The sequence below is a fragment of the Pangasianodon hypophthalmus genome, chromosome 23, assembly GCF_027358585.1.
Source record: "Pangasianodon hypophthalmus isolate fPanHyp1 chromosome 23, fPanHyp1.pri, whole genome shotgun sequence".
In the NCBI taxonomy this organism is placed as follows: domain Eukaryota; kingdom Metazoa; phylum Chordata; class Actinopteri; order Siluriformes; family Pangasiidae; genus Pangasianodon; species Pangasianodon hypophthalmus.
In genome coordinates, this window is record NC_069732.1 from 2,089,724 (window position 1) to 2,103,874 (window position 14,151).

The window sequence follows — 14,151 nt, forward strand, 5'->3', positions numbered from 1 at the left end:
GTCTTAAGCATGAAATGGTAAAGATTTATCACATGGACAGCCTAAAGTTACACAAGATTACTGAGGATGGCACCACTTAGAAACCATGAAGATGGCTTTGGACTTCAACTGATATGAACAGTTTTGCTACTATGGCTTAGGGCTACAGTTGCTATGATGGCTTTAGGACTGCAATTGTAACGAACAGTTTTGCACTCAATTTTCCATCAGTGAACAGTGGATAACTTATTTGTTGAAAACTATAATGAATTTTCTTAGTTACACAATTGCACTTCTTGACCATATATTATACAGTTATAAGAGGGAATTATTTATAATCGCACTATCCGGTGTCACCCAGAAGAGTCTGGTTCCTCTCAAGGTTTCTCCTCATGATGTCTCAGGGAGTTTTTCCTCACCACCATCACCTCTGGCCCCCTTATTAGGGATAAATTCATACATTTAAAATTTATATCCTGAATTTATATATTTCTGTAAAGCTGCTTTGTGAAAATGTCCATTGTTAAAAGCGCTATACAAATAAAATTGAACTGAACTGAAGATTTATGAAGTATTTTAATGATTATATTAGAAGGTAAAGTGTAGTTATAGTGGGACAGGCTGAAAGATGCGCATTACATACTATACTTTATCTATACTTTATATAGAGTATTTGTAATGATTCAAAAGGACATCTTCAATACCTCAGATTAAGGTTTTAATTTACAGTTTCTAACCTAACATTGACAGAAATGCTAATGTTTGATTAATTTTGACAGGAAAATAATGGCTTTCATTTTCTGTTAGCAACATTAGCATTTCTGACTTCAAGATTCCGGTGTTAAAATCATTAAGACTATATACAAGACTATATACTCTGTACTGAACTGCTTAAGTAGCAAATATAACACCTTTAATTTTGCTCTTTGTTAGAGAAAAGAAAAGATATTCACTGTTGCTAACATTAAAGCAAAAGCTAACGTCTGATTTCTTCTGACAGGAAAATAACGGCTTTTATTTTCTGTTAGCAACATTAGCATTTCTGAGTGAGGGGGTTAAAATAATAAAGACTACTTAACAATTAGGGTTACAAATATAGTTTAATCCTGCATGTTACTGTTTAAAATTTTTAAAAACGTTAAAAAAATAATAATGATAATCTTTAATGTCACTTTTTTATGAATATTCGTCGAAATGTGAGAGAAAAGAAGAAGAAAAAAGTAGTGTCATCGCCCTCGCGCGCGCGCGCCTCCTCTCCCCCCTCCCCTCCCTGAGACGCCACGCGTGAGCGCGCGCCCCCCGCTCGCCCCCGCTCACCCTTTGAATCGGGAGCGCGCACAGGGAATGAGTACTCTGTGTGTGTTTGGGATGAAGATGGGAGCTGTGTCTCTGTCTCTCTCTCTCTCTCCGCTTCTCCTCTGCTTCTGGCTCGTTTTTCCGCTCTGTGCGACCCAGAAAGCCAAAGAGAGGAGGACTGTGGGCGCCAGGGACACCGAATTCGTGGACAAGGTGAGAAAAAAAGCCATTATAATTCCAGCATTCACAGGAAATCTGACTCCAGTCCATGCATGTACTCTCTCACACAAGCAAAGTGTTGTTTTATTGTTATATACATGATCAAACCTTTCTACATTTTCTGCTATTCTTTTCTTTTTCATGCATAACTCCTCTACATCTCTTCTAATTGCTCTTCCTTCTCACTTAACGTGGAAGCACAGTGGGTGGAGTTAAAGGCAAACTCCGCCCTCAAGCACATTCAGTATGTTTCTGTTGAAATGTTTGTGCTGAGTTTAGTGAGTCTGGTGCTAGTTTGTTGGTTGGTGTTGCATTTACATTATTGCTGTGAGAAGTTAGCAGTTGTGTGTCTTGCTGATGTCACAGCGGGACATTGTTATTGCTAGTGCAGTTACAATGATGTTTAATAGGAGAAGAAAAAAAGCAAAAAAAAGAGAGCTAGAGCTTCTTTTCTCTTCAACGTCAATGAAAAATTTGAAGCGAACGCTGGACTCAAGTCCCACAATGCACTGCGGGCTGGGCTTGGCTCGTGATCGATCTATACAACGACACTGACGGCATTTTTAGAGTGGAAGTTGAAGCTTTGGAAGGTTGGAAGGTGATCTGTTTGAGCAGAGTTTACAGCTGTAGAGGTGAGAGAGCTGGACAGATTAAAGGACTAAAGCACCGCCGCATCGCTCCCCTTAGGTACAGATGAAGCGAAGGCTAAATCTCACTATGCTGCTATCAGCAGGTAATCGAATGGCATCGTGGGTAATGTAGGAACCGTTAACCATCCAGGAAAGAAGTTGAAACTAGGGTGGATTTTCCCCTTTAACTGTTTAAAATGTTTCTGTGATGCCAAAAGTGAGATCTAACAAAGTTGAACTTCATGAAACAATGTGTCAGTGGCCTAATATTCGAATATTCGAATGAGCACTTCGTTAGGATGTGATCGCACAGTTTCCTGCGGCTTTAAACAGATCCAGAGCATCAGAGAGCAGAGAGAAAAGCCGTGTCACGCTTTCAGTCGTCTCTGCTGTGGAGAGAACAGAAGGTCTTTTATCGTGGCTTGTGTGAGCTTTGCATTAGAGCTTCCTGACCCTCTGAGCCCCTGCCATACACACACACACACATTATACACGCACACACACACACACACACACACACACACTTCCTGAACACCAAGTTTTTATAAGAAAGTACAAAAAGTACGTTTGTGTGTTAACCAGCAAGCATAGGCTTCATTACTGCCACATGATCAAAAACATAAAGACCTCTGATAGAGATAGAGCACTGGAGCTGACACACAGGATTATGGGATACGTAGGACAATAAATGAATTTTGGACACTGCTTGGGGTTAGTGTTCATGATGGACCCTAGAGGCTACAGAATACCCATAATGCAGTTTGTTAATTGTAGAGAATAGGGAGTAGGGTGCTATTTTGGACACAGGATTGTCTGATCTTGGGGGGTGCCAATACTTATTAGTGTGTAACAGCATTGCTGTAGCTTTTTATCTAAATCCAGGGAAACTCATCGTGAACAGGAAGAACAAGCCCCTGTTTTAACACAGAAGGCAGAATATTTAAAATATTCCTCTGTAATGACAGAGTCTCCTCTCATGGATAAGTTCTGTGCTTGACCTTTGACCTCTGGGAATTTTCAGCACCCACAATGCACTGTGAGCAAACTGGCCTCTGTGTTTAGCTCCTTCTGGCAGTCGACAGTCATTTCCCTTCAGCGCCGTTGGCACTTTTTCGTCTGGGCTTTGAAGAATTTGCTTCTTCAGCTCCTGGGAGACGTATAAACACACCCTGGAGTGTGTGGGCTGAGCGGGGTTAGGAGTGTGTGTGTGTGTAATGTGTGTGTGTGTTTTGTGTCATGCTGACCACCAACCGTTTGGATTCCATTAGCTGAGATCCCACAGGAGATCAGTGTGTGCTTGAGACGAGTGTGTGTCAGATATGAGTGTGTGTCAGATATGCGTGTGTGTGTGTGTGTGTGTGTGTGTGTATGCACCACAGGAATGTCTGAAACGAGATCATACATTACAGCGGAGTAACTGTGACATTAAGAGGAAAGATGTCGTAGTGGATTGTGGTTCTGATCTTTAAGCTGGTTTTTCTGTGGAGCTTCATCAGTCCAGGAGTTTGTTTACACGTGGGCTCACGTGACTAAGACATCCGCCGTGTAGCCTCACAGTCGACACGTGCTCGCTGCCGAAATTTACTTCAAGCCTAATGTAGCTACCAGTTTAGCATCGTGCACATGCTCTCTTTTCTTTTCTCTTCTTTTCTCTTTTGAAATGTATTCATTACATTTGTTCTTTTCTATATGCTCATCTACAAAATTTCATTATTCAGTTATCAACTTATTTTAAATATCTTAATCTAGTCAGCATTGTTTTTATTATTCAATATAGTATGTACTGTATACAAATATATATATTTTTATACATTACACGTCATTGTTCAGCTGTTAGGAAACTCCTTTATTTCCTCCTGTGAATGCAGTAATAGTAATATTTACTTGTTTTTATACACCTTTTATTAGTCAGTTATATATATATTTTTTTTAAAACACATTTTCCTCTATTTGATTTCAATCTTCCATGTAGACTTGCCAGTTACAGTGATTTAATTCTTTTAATTTTTACTTGTTCTTGTTTTTCCTCGTCTGCTCTCTCGTCTGCTCTGCAGTACAGCGTGTGTGCACAGGGTCCTCCTGGAGTGCAGGGGCGTGATGGTAATCCGGGCGTGAACGGTATTCCTGGTACCCCGGGAATCCCCGGCCGTGACGGGGTGAAGGGCGAGAAGGGTGAGTGTGTGATGGAGAGATTCGAGGAACCGTGGAAGCCGAACTACAAGCAGTGTGCGTGGAGCGCGCTTAACTACGGCATCGACCTCGGCAAGATCGCTGTAAATATTCACCTGCTTCCTACAGCATGCCTCTAACTACACGCTTAGAGCTGTTCATAATGTAAAAAACTTTCATTCATTCACTCATTTATAGCAAAAATAAAACTTAGATATGTATCTGCACATTTTCATTGTTCACCTGTAATAATTTTTAATTTTTCCATCTTTTTCTGTTCCTTCCCCTCTTTTTATTTTTATTAGTTTAGGTTTAAACTAGTTCGTTTTTTGCTAAGTTTTCATTGTTTCTTTTCTTTTGTTTTTCTTTTCTTTTTCCCACTTTTCCTTTCCTTTACAAAATAGTCTTTGTTAATTTTTTTTTTACGAAAGAGTCTTTTCTATTCTTTTCTTTTAAATTAAATTAAATTCTTGTCTTTGTTCATTTATAGTCTAGTTTTTTACATTTTCCTTTTTCTTTTCTTTTTAAAAATAGTTTTTGTTCATTAAAAAGCTCTTAGCCGATCAGAGTGCACTATTCAGGACTAATATTAGTAAAGAAATGTAGCCGTGGTTGGTGAGTGTGTTGTTTAAGTGCGAGAGGTGTGTGTGTGTGTGTGTGTGTGTCTTCCGTCCCTGCAGGACTGCACGTTCACTAAGCTGCGTTCGGACAGCGCCCTGCGAGTGCTCTTCAGTGGCTCGCTCCGGCTCAAGTGTAAGACGGCCTGCTGCGGCCGCTGGTACTTCACCTTTAACGGCGCTGAGTGCACGGGGCCGTTACCCATCGAGTCCATTATCTACCTGGACCAGGGCAGTCCAGAGCTCAACTCCACCATCAACCTGCACCGCACGTCCACAGGTAGCGTCTTATTCGCTGAATGTTTACAAGTAGCACAGCGTTTATTACGATGAGCTGCTGAGGTGTGATATTCTTAATCCTAACACTGTTTCAGTAATAAAGATGAACTCAGTGTCCAGTACTGAATGATACAGTTTTATAAAACAGGCCTTAATACTAATTATGTACACATTCACGTGTTGGGCCGTGTGCAGATCGTACCACAAATCCAGTCACCTTAAGATCACATTGACCAAACAGAGATTTTTCCCCCTAATTTTTACTCTTGGAAAATTCCTATCCATCGCCCACCACCAACTCTCTCCATCGTGGAGCGTCACTGCACAGAGTAAAGCGCTATCTACCCTCTTCCGCATACACGAGCTCACAGACACCCATGATTGGCTAGTGTTGCTGTGATTGACATGGGAGAGAGAGTATGCCCCTCCCACCCACAGAGCATGGCTAATTTTGCTCTCGGCCACAATAGCTGTGGTGTCCTTAGGATTCAAGCTCGCAATCTCCGGATAATATGTAGTGCCACCTGGAAACCCATGGACAGAGGCTTTATTCCTCCAGATGTATGAAAGATACAGATGTGACTGTGCGAACAATGACTGGATAAGGGCTACAGAGTCACAGACAAACAGTCAGAATAATGGCCTCAGCATTCTTCATGCTTCCACACACAATATTACATAATCGCTGCTTTCATTAATTCGTCTTCACTAACCACTTTGTTCTGGCCAGAGGTCCTGGGTTTAAACTGCTCATTGCTTTATCGTTTGGGAAACAGGAAAGAAGTTCATTAGAAAATTTTGCAGACAGATTCAAACAAAACTAATAACTGCAGGAGCTGGTGAGAGTGGAGTAAAAAACGAAAAACAGTCCCACACAGCTTTAGTGTTAGTTACTTCACTAGCACAAGAATGTAGAAACAAAATTTATATCATATATACACACACTATACGTACACACACTGTATATACACACTATACGTACACACACTGTATATACACACTACACACTATACGTACACACACTGTATATACACACTATACGTACACACACTGTATATACACACTACACACTGTATACGTACACACACTGTATATACACACTATACACTGTATACGTACACACACTGTATATACTCACTATACGTACACACACTGTATATACACACTACACACTGTATATGTACACACACTGTATATACACACTATACGTACACACACTGTATATACACACTACACACTATACGTACACACACTGTATATACACACTATACGTACACACACTGTATATACACACTACACACTGTATACGTACACACACTGTATATACACACTATACACTGTATACGTACACACACTGTATATACACACTACACACTGTATACGTACACACACTGTATATACACACTACACACTGTATACGTACACACACTGTATATACACACTATACACTGTATACGTACACACACTGTATATACACACTATACGTACACACACTGTATATACACACTACACACTATACGTACACACACTGTATATACACACTATACGTACACACACTGTATATACACACTACACACTGTATACGTACACACACTGTATATACACACTATACACTGTATACGTACACACACTGTATATACTCACTATACGTACACACACTGTATATACACACTACACACTGTATATGTACACACACTGTATATACACACTATACGTACACGCACTGTATATACACACTATACACTGTATACGTACACACACTGTATATACACACTATACACTGTATACGTACACACACTGTATATACTCACTATACGTACACACACTGTATATACACACTATACACTGTATACGTACACACACTGTATATACTCACTATACGTACACACACTGTATATACACACTACACACTGTATATGTACACACACTGTATATACACACTATACGTACACGCACTGTATATACACACTATACACTGTATACGTACACACACTGTATATACACACTATACACTGTATACGTACACACACTGTATATACTCACTATACGTACACACACTGTATATACTCACTATACGTACACACACTGTATATACACACTATACACTGTATACGTACACACACTGTATATACTCACTATACGTACACACACTGTATATACACACTACACACTGTATATGTACACACACTGTATATACACACTATACGTACACGCACTGTATATACACACTATACACTGTATACGTACACACACTGTATATACACACTATACACTGTATATGTACACACACTGTATATACACACTACACACTGTATATGTACACACACTGTATATACACACTATACGTACACACACTGTATATACACACTATACGTACACACTGTATATACACACTACACACTGTATACGTACACACACTGTATATACACACTATACGTACACACACTGTATATACACACTATACGTACACACACGGTATATACACACTACACACTGTATATGTACACACACTGTATATACACACTATACGTACACGCACTGTATATACACACTATACGTACACACACTGTATATACACACTATTTGTACACACACTATATACACACTATACACTGTATACGTACACACACTATATACATACACACTATACACTGTATACGTACACACACTGTATATACACACTATACGTACATACACTGTATATACACACTACACACTATACGTACACACACTGTATATACACACACTGTATGTGTACACGCTGTATATACACATTGTATATGTACTCACTATTTATACACACACTGTATATACACACATTCGGTGGATTTTTCCATTTGTTACATGGTTTATTAATCTGTACTGATGTTGAAATCCATGATGAGATGAGTCACAGTGGTCACTGTGTGTGTGTGTGTGTGTGTTATGCAGTGGAGGGCCTGTGTGAAGGCATCAGCGCTGGGCTAGTGGACGTGGGGATTTGGGTTGGGACCTGCGCTGATTACCCACGCGGAGACGCTTCCACGGGCTGGAACTCCGTATCCAGGATGATCATCGAAGAGCTTCCCAAATAATCCTCTCATTCCGTCTGATCTGCTGTTAGCCGCTGATCTGTAATCAGAAGTACACGGCTAGCCAACATCCTCCATCGCTGTATTCCTCTAAAATCAAAATCAGTATGTTTTGTCAGTGTTATACACTGCTAGCGAGGTAACACTGCTGTTAGCTAAGATAACTAGTCACATTCAGTGCAATGATGTATTTACAGAGCTTGTCAGGGTAGTTAATGTTCCTACACACACTCGTGAGACTCCACACAGACAGAAGCCTGAGCTCAGGATCCATACAGGAGTCCTGGGGCTGTGAGGAGGCATCGCTGTCTACAGTGCAAACAATAAACAACAGAGTGTTTCTTACTGTCCAGAGAGAATTATAATCTCGAAAATATGGTAAACAAACTTTTTTAATCTGTTTATATGCCTGGTTACTCTCAAATATTTTAGAGCAGGGTGTGTCTCCAAGAGACTGGTGGGCGTGTCTTGAGCTGGAAGACACACCCACTAGACGTTTTGGAGTAGTTCCCAACTTCTTTTTCCTACTTGAAGACTTCCAGATGTGGACTCAGCCAAACCCACACACACACACACACACACACACACACACCCTGCTAGTGTTTGAAGCGTGATTTATTTCCACTGTGTTTAGTTTGTATGTTAAACATGTTATCGTATTTTTCAATCGAATAAATGAGACTGTTTTATACACGTGTGAGCGTGGAAACTTTTTGCTGATGAAGCAGAACTCAGGCAGCGACCGCATTGTAAAACATGGAGCAGACAGACACAGTGAGTGTGTGAGTGTGTGTGTGTGAGTAATGCTGGGAACGTCTGACCCACTGTGTGTGCAAGTGCTTATACGGATGCCGTGCTCAGCCTCAGACACACACACACACACACGCACACTGAGATTGACTGCAGCTCCTATTATTAGTATCAGTGTACTACTGCAGTAATAAACCCAGTACAGCTGCTGTGTTCACAGACATGATTTCTGATTGTTGATTAATTTTCTAGAGCAGCAGCTCTGACAGTAGTGCAGCTCATCACAGGTTTATATTCATGCACTCATTCTAATACACTATAGTTTCTACAGTAACAGCTCATTCACAGGGACTCGTACGGCTGATGCTCCACATACACACAGTAAAAATGTCTAATTGTTGATGTGGTGAAGTTTTCTGTAAGGAGAAATGTCTTTATGTAACATTTATGGAAGGAGTCTCCAGTGTCAGAGGTAAAGCTGTAACTTGAAGTTTTTCGACAGCTTCAGGACAGATGAGTTTTCGCTTCTTTGTGGTTTCTCAGTTACATGACAAGCTGCGATTTTGTCTTACTAACTTGTTTCACAGAACATTCCACATCATTAACTGTAACTTAATGCTATAAAAGGATAAAACATCCTATGTGTCATTTCCTAGTAAAAGAAATTGTAAAAATGGCAAATTGTAAAACTGGCAAATTGCTGTTTGTTTAAGAGGAATAAAACACTTAGGGACGTGCTGTTTTAGGAAAATAATCAACTTCAGGGTGGTAACAGTCACTCCGCTTCATCACACCACTCCATCACTCAGTACTGAACTGTAACAGCAACACACACATTGTTTATTACTTATATAGAGTATTGTGAATGTTGTTGTAATGTGTGTGTGTGTGTGTGTGTGTGTGTGTACTTAAACTGTAGGAAAACTGTGTGGGAGTTAAAATCCGTAAAAGTTAAAATCCATGATGACATGAGTCACAGTGGTCACTGTGGTGTGTGTGTGTGTGTGTGTGTGTGTGTGTGTGTGTGTGTGTGTGAGAGAGAGAGAGTGACCCACTGCTGACTTTCTCTACCACATTTGTTGTTGTAGCATTTTGGTTTGGTTCGTTTGGTTTGTGTGTGTGTGTGTGTGTGTGTGTGTGTGTGTGTGTGTGTGTGTCCAAATGTCCCCACAAGGATAGGAATTTTTCACCTTGTGGAGACATTTGGCTGGTCCCCATGAGGACTGCTTTTTTATTTTATTTTACGTATTTTATTTATTTATTAAACAAAAAAACTGCAGCTTTTATTAAAAAACTAACAGAGCTGAAATGTTTCCTTTTGCTTACTGAGATTAGGGTTAGATTTAGGTTTAGCAAAACATTAATTAGCTGCATCAATAATCATGTCAGTGTAAGGTCTTCATAAAAATAGTAAAACAATTGTGTGTGTGTGTGTGTGTGTGTGTGTGTGTGTGTTCAGGTTCAGTTATTTCCCACGTTCTCTGGAAAAGACATTAAACCTCCTCAGAAATGAGGAAGTGATGGAATCCTTCACATCACCGGTTTGCACAATGATAAACTGGTGTCTATAAGAAGGAATAAAATCAGGCAACTTTAATATGATTTTTAAACTGGCTATAAATGAAGACAGAGTGTAATGTATCTATTGACCTAATGTTTATCCAGTTTAGCTGGTGTGTAAGTTCAGATTCAGGAAGTTGAACATTCTCCAAAAGTTAATCAGACGTGATTCATGATGCAGTAAATAAATCGAGCAGAACTCAGGCTTCATCACTCTTTCACACACCATGTGCAGAGAGCTCGTCCTGCTGCTCGTCTGCTGCTCTGAAGCTCGGCTGTAAACACGAAGGATTAAAGAGGACGTGAAATTACAGAAGGGAATGTTTAAACGATCATAATTGCTGTGTTTCTGCTGTTTTTCAGATGAACACTGCTCACTTCTTGGGCGTAACCAAAGTTAACCTTCTACATATTCTCCATCAACACTCTGTCACTGAGCTGGTCGAGTTTCAGCAGGTGTTAAAAATCATCACCATTTTATCAAACTGGAGATTTCTACAACTCCTTTTTCACTTCTGACTAATATACAGTCAAGTGCTAAAGTTTGTGCTAAAGTTAGCATCCCCTTAGGACAAAATGAAGAAAGCAAATAATGCAAGACATTTAGTGTGTTCGGTCTCACTGATGTTTCATCAAGATCACATTTTTAAGTAACACACGGGTTAAACATGATGAGATTATCCAACAACTCTTTTATACAAATGCTGAAAATGAGAATAAAGAAATTGAATGGAAAAGCAGAAATCTCTCCCAAAGAACAACAACAACAACAACAACAACACAGCCACAGTGTTTAATGCTTGGCCAAGGTGGAACATTTTGGTGTATTAATATAGACATATAATAAAATACTTTTTGGAAATGTGTTTTAAAATTGTGAAATGTTTGAATTAAACCTAATCAATCTTAGTATTGAATGAATGAATGAATGAATGAATGTTGGCATCTTTTGTGATATGACGTAATATAACCATGCTAAAAATATGATTTTTTAAAAAATATTAGAAAATAGGTGACGTTAGTGGCATCACATTCTCTCCATCTCTGATTTCTGCTCCTCTCTGAACACACACCTGCCTGTTTACGCCCCAAAAATGTTCATGCACAAAAACCAGATTAGTAAATTCCTCTGTGCCTCCCTGCTCTATATACGGCGTATTAGTGCACTGCACATCAGCTTCTGCATCCCGTGTATTGCTCTATATACGGCGTATTAGTGCACTGCACATCAGCTTCTACATCCCGTGTATTACTCTATATACGGCGTATTAGTGCACTGCACATCAGCTTCTACATCCCGTGTATTACTCTATATACGGCGTATTAGTGCACTACACATCAGCTTCTGCATCCCGTGTATTACTCTATATACGGCGTATTAGTGCACTACACATCAGCTTCTGCATCCCGTGTATTACTCTATATACGGCGTATTAGTGCACTACACATCAGCTTCTACATCCCGTGTATTACTCTATATACGGCGTATTAGTGCACTACACATCAGCTTCTACATCCCGTGTATTACTCTATATACGGCGTATTAGTGCACTACACATCAGCTTCTGCATCCCGTGTATTACTCTATATACGGCGTATTAGTGCACTACACATCAGCTTCTGCATCCCGTGTATTACTCTATATACGGCGTATTAGTGCACTACACATCAGCTTCTACATCCCGTGTATTACTCTATATACGGCGTATTAGTGCACTACACATCAGCTTCTGCATCCCGTGTATTACTCTATATACGGCGTATTAGTGCACTACACATCAGCTTCTACATCCCGTGTATTACTCTATATACAGCGTATTAGTGCACTACACATCAGCTTCTGCATCCCGTGTATTACTCTATATACAGCGTATTAGTGCACTACACATCAGCTTCTGCATCCCGTGTATTACTCTATATACAGCGTATTAGTGCACTACGCATCAGCTTCTACATCCCGTGTATTACTCTATATACGGCGTATTAGTGCACTACACATCAGCTTCTGCATCCCGTGTATTACTCTATATACGGCGTATTAGTGCACTACACATCAGCTTCTGCATCCCGTGTATTACTCTATATACGGCGTATTAGTGCACTACACATCAGCTTCTACATCCCGTGTATTGCTCTATATACGGCGTATTAGTGCACTACACATCAGCTTCTACATCCCGTGTATTACTCTATATACGGCGTATTAATGCACTACACATCAGCTTCTACATCCCGTGTATTACTCTATATACGGCGTATTAATGCACTACACATCAGCTTCTACATCCCGTGTATTACTCTATATACGGCGTATTAATGCACTACACATCAGCTTCTACATCCCGTGTATTACTCTATATACGGCGTATTAGTGCACTACACATCAGCTTCTACATCCCGTGTATTACTCTATATACGGCGTATTAATGCACTACACATCAGCTTCTACATCCCGTGTATTACTCTATATACGGCGTATTAATGCACTACACATCAGCTTCTACATCCCGTGTATTACTCTATATACGGCGTATTAATGCACTACACATCAGCTTCTACATCCCGTGTATTACACTATATACGGCGTATTAATGCGCTACACATCAGCTTCTACATCCCGTGTATTACTCTATATACGGCGTATTAATGCGCTACACATCAGCTTCTGCATCCCGTGTATTACTCTATATACGGCGTATTAGTGCGCTACACATCAGCTTCTACATCCCGTGTATTACACTATATACGGCGTATTAATGCGCTACACATCAGCTTCTACATCCCGTGTATTGCTCTATATACGGCGTATTAATGCACTACACATCAGCTTCTACATCCCGTGTATTACACTATATACGGCGTATTAGTGCACTACACATCAGCTTCTACATCCCGTGTATTGCTCTATATACGGCGTATTAATGCACTACACATCAGCTTCTACATCCCGTGTATTACACTATATACGGCGTATTAGTGCACTACACATCAGCTTCTACATCCCGTGTATTACTCTATATACGGCGTATTAATGCACTACACATCAGCTTCTACATCCCGTGTATTACTCTATATACGGCGTATTAGTGCACTACACATCAGCTTCTGCATCCCGTGTATTACTCTATATACGGCGTATTAGTGCACTACACATCAGCTTCTGCATCCCGTGTATTACTCTATATACGGCGTATTAATGCACTACACATCAGCTTCTACATCCCGTGTATTACACTATATACGGCGTATTAATGCACTACACATCAGCTTCTACATCCCGTGTATTACTCTATATACGGCGTATTAATGCACTACACATCAGCTTCTACATCCCGTGTATTACTCTATATACGGCGTATTAGTGCACTACACATCAGCTTCTGCATCCCGTGTATTACTCTATATACGGCGTATTAATGCACTACACATCAGCTTCTGCATCCCGTGTATTACTCTATATACAGCGTATTAATGCACTACACATCAGCTTCTACATCCCGTGTATTACTCTATATACGGCGTATTAGTGCACTACACATCAGCTTCTACATCCCGTGTATTACTCTATATACGGCGTATTAA

General features: G+C 40.1%; 1 protein-coding gene across 1 annotated transcript; it reads left to right on the top strand.

The window, feature by feature from the left end:
• The first annotated feature begins 1,307 nt into the window (after positions 1-1,307).
• Positions 1,308-8,948, top strand: cthrc1a (collagen triple helix repeat containing 1a). Its single transcript, XM_026946068.3, has 4 exons — positions 1,308-1,488; positions 4,178-4,396; positions 4,973-5,189; positions 8,120-8,948. The coding sequence occupies exons 1-4, from the start codon at positions 1,324-1,326 to the stop codon at positions 8,260-8,262; spliced, it is 744 nt and encodes a 247-aa protein (XP_026801869.1). The 5' UTR covers positions 1,308-1,323; the 3' UTR covers positions 8,263-8,948.
• Positions 8,949-14,151: the final 5,203 nt, after the last annotated feature.

Excerpts from the sequence above, each read along its gene's own strand:
- cthrc1a (XM_026946068.3), top strand. The coding sequence starts at position 1,324 with ATGAGTACTCTGTGTGTGTTTGGGATGAAGATGGGAGCTGTGTCTCTG. Across the intron at positions 1,489-4,177 it reads ACACCGAATTCGTGGACAAG|TACAGCGTGTGTGCACAGGG; the intron begins GTGAGAAAAAAA and ends TCTGCTCTGCAG. Across the intron at positions 4,397-4,972 it reads TCGACCTCGGCAAGATCGCT|GACTGCACGTTCACTAAGCT; the intron begins GTAAATATTCAC and ends CCGTCCCTGCAG.